We start from the raw sequence: 8,532 nt of genomic DNA, 5'->3' as shown, positions 1-8,532 counted from the left end.
CGAGTTTACAGGACCCCCGCGCCGGCCACGCGGCTCCTGGCCGCGTCCACCCGGCGGGCCCCGCCCTCCGCCCTCCGCCGCGCGCGCGGGCCAGCCGGCCTCCCGCGTCCCGCCCCGCGCAGGCCCTGTCACCGGGCCCCGCCCCTCGGGCGCGCAGGCCCTGTCACCGGGCCCCGCCCCCGGCGCACAGACACGCCCACACAGCCCCGCCCCTTCCGCCATAGCCCCGCCCAAGGCACCGCCCCGACACACAGACACGCCTACCAAGCCCCGCCCATCCAGCCCTAGCCCCGCCTCAGGCCCCGCCTCGCGCCGGCCACGCCCCCCGCGGCCGGGCGCCTCGGCCAGTGCGCGCGGCGGAGGGCGGCGCGGGCGGCGGGCTGGGCCGGCCCGGGGCCCGCGGGGCGGGGCGGAGGGTGGCGGGAGGGCGCGAGGGCGGGCCGGGGGCCGGTTCCGCGCGCCGAGATTTTTAAATGTCCCGCTCGCGGCCGGGCGCAGGAGCAGCCGGCTCGCCCGCCAGCGCGGTGTAGGGGGCAGGCGCGGATCCCGCCGCCGCCGCGCGCTCGCCCGCCGCCGCCTCCGCCGCCCGCCCGCCGCCCGCCGCCCGCCGCCCGCCGCCCGCCGCCCCGGCGCGTGCCGCCCGCCTGTCCCGGACCCGCTTCGGTGAGGCCCCGGCGGCGGGCGGCGGCGGGGGCTCCGGGTCCGGGGGGAGGTGGGGGTGGGGTGGGGTGGGGTGGGGGTGGGGCGCCGGGGCGCGGGTCCCGGGGTGGGTGCGGGGCGAAGGCGCGGGGTGCCGGGCCGGGGGCTCCGGGAGGGCCGGGGAGGTGCTCGGGGGGAGACTGAGGCAGCCCGGGCCCCCAGCGCGGCGATGGGCCGGCGGAGCTCTGGGGGGGTGTCGGGCCCCCCCGCCGCCCCGAGCTCGGACCCGGAGCCGCGGGTGCTGGGGGCGCCACGGGTGACAGGCCACCCGGCCCATCGGCCATTTTCCGGCGGCCGGCCCGGGAGGGAGGCTCCCGCCGCCGCCTGTGCCGCGCGGGCGGGGGAGGGGAGCACGGCCGCCGCCGCCCGGGCCCCTGGCGGCCGCCTCACCCCATGCCCGCCTCGTGCCCCAGGCCCGAGTCTGCCCGAGCCCCGCCATGCCGAGGGAGAGCAGGGAGAGCGGGGAGAGCGGGGAGAGGTGAGTGCGGGCCGGGGGAGGGGATGGGGTGCGGGGGGGGGGGGGGCTGCTGGGGGGCAGCGCCCTCACCCCGCCACCCTCGCCCCGCCACCCTCACCCCCGCCCCGCCGCGCAGGGATGCCAAGGAGCCGGACCCCTCGAAGGAGGACAGCGGCGCGGACGCCTCGGCTCACTCCAGGAAGAGGAAGGCGAACGTGGCCGTGGTGAGTACAAAGGAGACAGGTGGGGGTGCCCGGCCGGCCCCCACCTCACCTGGTCCCAGCTGGGCCCGGCCACGTGTGTGCGGGGAGGGGGCACCCTGCGGGGCGGCCCACCAGTGGGCGCCCAGAGGCTGCTCCCAGCCTGACCGGCTTCCTCTCCCCTCTCCCGTGTGCATCCCGTCCGCTCCGCTCGGCGTGGTCCCCCCTCAGTTCCTGCAGGACCCCGATGAGGAAATCGACAAAATCGACAGGGCTGGGCCGAGCCGGGAGGACGATCAGGTAGGGGGGCCGCCCGGGGGGGGGGGGGGGGGGGGGGGGGGGGGGGGAGGGCTGGCCCACCGGCGGTCAGCGGGTCCCGGGGCCGAGCGGTGCCTGCTGTCAGGGGCCCAGCCCCCGCCGGCCTCGGCTTCCGGGAAGGGTTTGTGTTCCTCGTGGTGCCACGTGTGGAAGAACCAGGATGGACGTGGAGCAGCCGGTCCTCCCCTTTCTGCCCTTGAGGAAACGGAGCCTCAGGCAGCATCCCCAGGGCCCTGTGCAGCCGGGGCGGGGCGGCCTGGCTGTCTGTGGGCCCGCGCCCTGGGGGAGGCCCCTGAGCCCACTCTCAGCGGCCGTGATGGCGGTCTGTGTGGGTTCACCCTCAGCGTCCCCCTGTGCTTGCGCCTCCGGGGGCTTGAGGGCCTCCTGCTGCCCGTAGGCCAGGTTTAAAGGGCGACCCCATCCAGCCATCGTCTGCCGTGTCCCTGCAGCCGGGGCTGGGCCTGGCCGGCGGAGGCCAGGGGTTAGGGGAACATCGTGTGTACCAAGTGTGTCTCAACACATATTTGTTATTGACTGGCCGTGTCTCTGCCCCTCCTTCGTGGACTTCCCGCCAAATCGCCTGATGCTCATGATATCACCGTAATATCAGAAGTTCCTGGCAGGACAAGTGCACACTATCTCCGCGCCTCAGAGAGGGCTGCGGACTGCAGTTACGGCCGCGCAGGCGAGCTGTCTATCTCCTCACAGGCCGCCGGCCGCCGACGCCTCCCCAGGTGGCCCACCCCGGCCAGTGAGCCGCGGGCAGCGCATCCTCTGCGGCCGGCGCTGGGCGCGGGAGAGCGAGGGCCACGGTGCCCGCACGCTGCCCGCACGCTGCCCTGCACAGGAGGCCCGGGGTCGAGCGTGTCTGGGCCGGCTTATGGAACAGAGAGCCAGCGGTGGAGGCGTCCTTCTCGATTAGAAGAAGAAATAGGCCATCTTCGGACAGGCAGTAACACCGTGCATCCCGAGTTCTTCCCTTCTTTTTCTCCCCTTAGAACACAGCTTCAAGCTGGTTGGTGCGTGTGTTTTGTTTGTTTGAGTTCTTTTTTTGGTTAATCCTCACTGGAGGATAGTTACCCATTGATTTGAGAGACAGTGGAAGGGAGGGGAGAGGAGAGAGAGAAACTGATGTGAGAGGGCCACATCCATTGGTTGCCCAAGGCACGTGCCCCGGGAACCTGCAACCCAGGCTCGCGCCCTTGACCAGAACGGAGCCTGCCGATCTTCAACTTTATGATGAAGAAATCAGTCGAGTACAAGCAACAGGATGGGGGCTACCCTAGGGGGGGTGTGCGGAGAAGGACAGGAGTGAGGGGCGAGCACAGGCCCTGACGGGCGCTGGGAGGGTCCAGACCTCAGGTGGGGAGCGCACATGGCCATGCAGGTGTCAGAGCATTGCACGCCTGAGGTTTACGTCGTATTCCTAACCAACGTTACCCCAATACGTTTCACACAAACATTTAACCGGTCACAGGCTTTGTGAGAATAGGATGATGCTTTAAGGAGAAAACCCCCGAAGTGGCGGAATGACCCGAGTGTTCCCCAGGCACTGAGAGCCGGGTAAAGTCCGATATCTGGCTCCTTTAGAAGCAGCGCCCGTTGTTTGGGGTCTAACACTGGAGCCTTCGCTTAGCCCTGGTTTGGGTCTCGCTCCCCAGTGCTCGGCCTTGGGCAGGAGCGGGGCCTGCGGGGTCTCTGGGCCCCCCGTCTCCGCGGCTCCTCGGTGTGACCTGTGGCCGCGGCTCCGCTGGGTGTGACGGGCAGGCAGCCTGTGTGCTCCGTTCTGGATGAGAACGAGGTCCCGTGACAGATGCTCTCGGTGGGCTCTCAGCCTGGGGAGGGGTCTCGTTTGAGGTGACGGTTTGTTTGGAATGGCGGTGTATAGATGCATCTACACTCTGTCTTCGTACTGTGGATGGAGTGGTCATGGCAGAACGTCCATCGGAAACTACCTTCCCCCGGGAGACGTTTTCGTGGATGAGTTGCTCTTGTTGAAAACCCACCTGCCTCCTGACGGAGGGACCTCAGCCCTGCGGGCCGTGCCAGGGCCTGGGCGCTGCACTGGTCCGGGTGCTTTTCGCTGGGGGGACTGAGAGCCTCACGTCGCTGCTTAGACCCTCGTGCGAGGAGACGGTCGGAGGATCGGTGCGGCTCCTTTTCTAGACAGGGATCCGTGTCCCAGGCCCCTGGGCCGAGCGGAGGGACAGACGCCGGCCTGGCGGGCGTGTCCCCTCGCCCTGAGCTTGCTGTGTTGGGGGTGGGGTTGGGGGGGGGGCGGAGATGTGTGGGACATTGCCCTGCCCGGGGAGGTAGCGTGCCAGCAGCTGACAGTGTCTCTCCTTCCCAGCCGTGGGCGGACGGCGCAGCCTGTGAGAACCCCTGCGCCCTGATCCCCACGCCGGACAAGGACGACGACGAAGTGGTGTACCCCACCTCCGAACACAAGCACCCCTGCGCCAGGCCCCCCCGAGCCTCACCCCTGCCTCTGCTGAAGTGAGTGCCCGCCCTGCGCCCCACGGCCCGCGCGGTGCCGCGTGGCGGGTGCCCGCTGACCCGGTCTGTCCCTGCTGTGGCCCCTGCAGCTGGGCAAACCGGGAGGAGGTGTGGACGATCATGCTGAAGAAGGAGATGCGGTACCTGCACGACCAGCACCTGCTGCAGCGGCACCCCCTCCTGCAGCCGAGGATGCGCGCCATCCTGCTGGACTGGCTGATGGAGGTGAGCTGCTCGCCGCTGTGCGTCCGCCCCGGCACGTCCCGAGTCCCTGCCGCTGGGGGAGGCCGGAGGCCAGGCCCGCCCGGTCCGAGTCTGTAGTTGAGACCGTCTGTGTCCCAGTGAGAGCCTAACCGCAGCCCGGGGCCTTCACTCTGCTTTCCAGAGCTCTGCCTCCCCTGAAGGAGCGTTTGGGCATTGTGGTGGTTGTTATTTTCTTTCTTTAAATGTATTACTGATTGAGAGAGAGAGAGAGAGAGAGAGAGAGAGATGATGTGTTTGTTGTCCCGCTGATTTACACATTCACGGGCTCGTTCTTGTATGTGCCCTGACCGGGGACCCGGCTGCACCCGTGGTGCCTGGGGCCGAGCTCCCGGCCGGGGAGGAGCTGTATTGAACCGGCGCGCTGCCCGGCGGGCGGAAACGGCTGGTGCTCCCCGTCGGAATGACGCTCACGGAGCGGCACCCACAATCCTCGCATTTGAGCGATCGATCGCAGCTCGCTCCTCCGCGTCCACTTCCCGTGTCGGTGCCGGGCCGGCGGGGGTCCTGGCAGGAAAGCACTTCCCCTCGGCCTGTCCTCAGCCCGGCGGCCTCTGCTCTGCCGCCCCCGCAGGTGTGTGAGGTGTACAAGCTGCACAGGGAGACCTTCTACCTGGCGCAGGACTTCTTCGACCGCTACATGGCCTCGCAGCACAACATCGTCAAGACGCTGCTGCAGCTCGTCGGCATCTCGGCCTTGTTCATCGCCGCCAAGCTGGAGGTGCGTGCGGGCCCGGGGTGTGTGCCTGCTGCCCGGGGTGCGTGCCTGCTGCCCGGGCGGGGCTCACACTGCCCCGAGCGCCACCGAGATCGGGGCGAGGCCCACTGTGTACACCGCACACCCCGCATCTCCCACGTGAGGCCCCTAGCGCTGAGGCACACACAGACCCTGAACACGAGCGAGAAGGGCGAGAAGCCGTGCGTGCGTGCGTGAACGCTCAGGGTCACGTGTCTGAGAAGTGGGGAAGGCGGGCCTGACCTCAGGAGTGCAGCTGCCGGACCAGAGCCTCCAAAGAGGCTTCCCAGCGCTGGAAGAGGGACCTTTCAGACTCCGCCCAGCGAGGAGTTTGATTGATTGATTGATTGATTGATTGACTGGTTGGTGAGGGTGGGTGTTTCATTTCTTTCCCTTCACGCAGTGTGAACCCCTGGAGTGGGCCTGCATTTATCCCAGAATGCACCCCCTTCCTTCCCGGCCCCGCCCCCCTCTTCCCTGGCCGCGCACCTCCTCTCACCCTCCTCTCACCTGCCGGCGCCCCGGGAATGCGTCCAGTTGGTAGCTCTTTAGGAGGCGGGTGGCGCGGGGCTCTTGCCAGTAGCTCTGCTCCTCCAGGAGATCTACCCGCCGAAGCTGCACCAGTTCGCGTACGTCACGGACGGGGCCTGCTCGGTGGAGGACATCCTGACCATGGAGCTGATCATCATGAAGGTGGGCGCCTCCTCCCCGCGCGTCCACAGCGCCTGCTCTGGCCGGGGCGTCCGCCGCGCCCTCACCGACCGCGGCCGCGTCGGCTGCACGGTCAGCTCCGCGGAGGGCCCTCCTCAGCCGCAGCCTCCCCCCCTCCCTCTCCCGCAGGCTCTCAAGTGGCAGCTGGGTCCCCTGACCATCGTGTCCTGGCTGAACGTGTACCTGCAGGTGGCCTACCTGAACGACATGTACCAAGTGCTCCTGCCCCAGTACCCGCAGGACGTCTTTGTCCACGTCGCAGAGGTGGGCGCCCGCCCCCGCCCCCGCCCTCGCCCCGCCCCGCCCCCCGGCGGCGTGGCCGCCCGCTCAGCTCTGTCTCTGCAGCTCCTGGACCTGTGCGTGCTGGACGTGGGCTGCTTAGAGTTCCCCTACCGCGTCCTGGCCGCGTCCGCCCTGTACCACTTCTCCTGGCCCGAGCTGACGCACAAGGTCTCAGGTGCGCCCCCCCTCCCCTCCCTCCCTCCCTCCCCTCCCCTTCTCCCCCCCCCCAGGCCCACGGGCCCCGGCGCTGACCTGTGTGTCACCCAGGGCTGACGTGGAAGGGCCTCGAGAAGTGCGTCAAGTGGATGATCCCCTTCGCCATGGTCATCCGGGAGACGGGGAGCTCGAAGCTGAAGCAGTTCCGGGGCGTCCCGCCCGAGGACGCCCACAACATCCAGACCCACCTGAGCAGCCTGGACCTGCTGGTCAGTGCCCGCCTCCCCCGGAGGGACGGCCTGCGCTGAGCCCCGCGCGGCCGGGCTTCTGGCTTGTTCTCTGCTGTCCCCCCTCGCTCACCCCTGGGAGGCAGCACACGCTCTCCCGGTAACACTCGGTCCCTGTCTGCAGGACAGAGCGCAGGCCAAGAAAGCCCTGCTGTCGGAGCAGAACAGGCTTTCTCCCCTCCCGTCCGGGCTCCTCACGCCCCCGCCGAGCGGCAAGAAGCAGAGCGGCGAGCCGGAGGCGGAGTGACCGCCAGCCTCCACCAAAGACAGTGGTGCCCCAGTGCCTGCCGCCCCACGCCGGAGCTGCCCCGCCGGGCGCCGAGCACCCTCTGGACGGCACCGGGCGGAGTGCCGCCGCGGCCTCGATGGTGCGACCGGCGGGTCAAGTACACCAGCCACCTCCGGACACGACACGTCTCTGCTGCTAGGAGGGTGCTGCTTGACCGGGTGGCTCCGGGGCCGGGGCACGGGGCTGGGGCCGGTCTCCGGTCGGGCACACGGTGCTGAGGGTCCGCCCTCCTCTATCATTGGTAACGTACATGCCTTTTATGAACTTGTTCTAAGTGCTGCTACGACTCCTGTTTTAATAAAGGTCACCCTGTCAGCCGCTGGCTCCACGCGGTGTCTCATTGGCCTTCGGCGCCGGCGGCGAGCGCGGCTGCTGGCCGCTCCGGTCTAACGCCGCTTCCTAAGCTCAAGGCTTCCCCTGGGGGAGCTCAGGGCAGCCGCCCGGCCCCTGGCCCCATAGAGCGAGGCTCCCCGGCCCTGCTCCCAGGGCCCACCCCTCCCACAGGGCTTCCGTCTGGAGGTCTCGGCACAGCGGCCTGAAGGTGCCAAGTGGAGTTAACACGCAGCTCTGATGTCCTCTGCCCTCTGACCCCGGCCACCGACACAGTCACCGCGGTCGGCTCACGCCACGCATGTTGGCCGTTCTCGACGTGGCGGCCTCACAGCCTCTTCCTCTCTCAGGATTTGGCGTGTGACGGGGCTCGTAAAAGGGAGGTGAGTGGGCGAATAAACCCACTTGTTTCCAACGTGGCATCCTTATCTCGTTCTGTACAACATCTGCCCGGCGCAGGAGGAAAAGCAGCCATTTCCAACGTGCCCCGTTTGTAGAAGCTGGAGATAGAGCAGGCCCAGGTTCTGACAAGTTTAATACGTTTCCTGAGCCTCCAGGCCATGCCGTGCAGCTGCGAGTGACACCCTGACAGCAATTCCTCCATCTTGGCTGGAAAAATGTTTATTTTTTGTTGATTCCAGAGAGGAAGAGAGAGAGAGAGAGAGAGAGAGAGAGAGAGAAACATCAATGATGAGAGAATCGTGGATCGGCTGCTTCCTGCACGCCCCCTGCTGGGGATGGAGCCCGAAGCCTGAGCATGTGCCCTGGCTGGGAATCGAACCCTGACCTCCTGGTTCATAGGTTGATGCTCCACCCCTGAGCCATGCTGGCCAGGGGGTTTCAGCTGAATTTTTAGCGTGGTCGTTTGCAGGTGGCTTGTAAAAAACAAAACAAAAAACTAAACGTGGTTCATTTCCACTGGGCACTTTCTATGCAAAAGGATGGCAATGAAACCACTCCTATTTTCAAGGTTTTCTTAGGAGTCTGGGAGCTTGGCAGGGGGGAGATCACACAGGTCGGAAAGAGGTTTGAGGTGCACGTTAATTTCCAGGCTGCCGGCAGCCGTCAGGCTGTGGGGGTCACTGAGTGTGAGGAGCTGAGGCCGCCGTGTGTGTGTGTGTGTGTGTGTGTGTGTGTGGAGTGGCTGGAATGCTGCACTTCCCCGGAAGTCCCTCTTTTTTTTAAATGAAAGCGTTGCCACGGGCACCTGAAACTGCTAGTGAAGGTACGTCCTGGTGGGTAAGTGAACTTGGAGTAATCAATACGGCCCGTGGCTAAATGGTTAGCGTGCCACCCCACGGACTGAAGGG

At 67.4% G+C, this 8,532-nt stretch overlaps 1 protein-coding gene across 2 annotated transcripts; it reads left to right on the top strand.

Annotated features, from left to right (window-relative positions):
• Positions 1–361: 361 nt before the first annotated feature.
• CCNE1 (cyclin E1) lies at positions 362–7,207 on the top strand. Of its 2 annotated transcripts, none has more exons than XM_084860686.1 (12): positions 362–663; positions 1,113–1,168; positions 1,293–1,380; positions 1,588–1,656; positions 4,025–4,170; positions 4,260–4,395; positions 5,006–5,152; positions 5,765–5,860; positions 6,008–6,142; positions 6,224–6,335; positions 6,428–6,585; positions 6,728–7,207. In XM_084860686.1, the coding sequence occupies exons 2-12, from the start codon at positions 1,137–1,139 to the stop codon at positions 6,848–6,850; spliced, it is 1,242 nt and encodes a 413-aa protein (XP_084716812.1). In that variant the 5' UTR covers positions 362–663; positions 1,113–1,136; the 3' UTR covers positions 6,851–7,207. The 2 variants fall into 2 exon arrangements, with proteins under 2 accessions (XP_084716812.1, XP_084716811.1); XM_084860685.1 differs by having other exon boundaries at positions 1,113–1,177.
• Positions 7,208–8,532: the final 1,325 nt, after the last annotated feature.

This window comes from Pipistrellus hanaki (genome assembly GCF_964339955.1).
Source record: "Pipistrellus hanaki genome assembly, chromosome: 15".
Classification (NCBI taxonomy): Eukaryota; Metazoa; Chordata; class Mammalia; order Chiroptera; family Vespertilionidae; genus Pipistrellus; species Pipistrellus hanaki.
This window is presented reverse-complemented; position numbering and strand designations above follow the sequence as displayed.

Excerpts from the sequence above, each read along its gene's own strand:
- CCNE1 (XM_084860685.1), top strand. The coding sequence starts at position 1,137 with ATGCCGAGGGAGAGCAGGGAGAGCGGGGAGAGCGGGGAGAG. Across the intron at positions 1,381-1,587 it reads GGAAGGCGAACGTGGCCGTG|TTCCTGCAGGACCCCGATGA; the intron begins GTGAGTACAAAG and ends GTCCCCCCTCAG. Across the intron at positions 5,153-5,764 it reads TCATCGCCGCCAAGCTGGAG|GAGATCTACCCGCCGAAGCT; the intron begins GTGCGTGCGGGC and ends CTGCTCCTCCAG.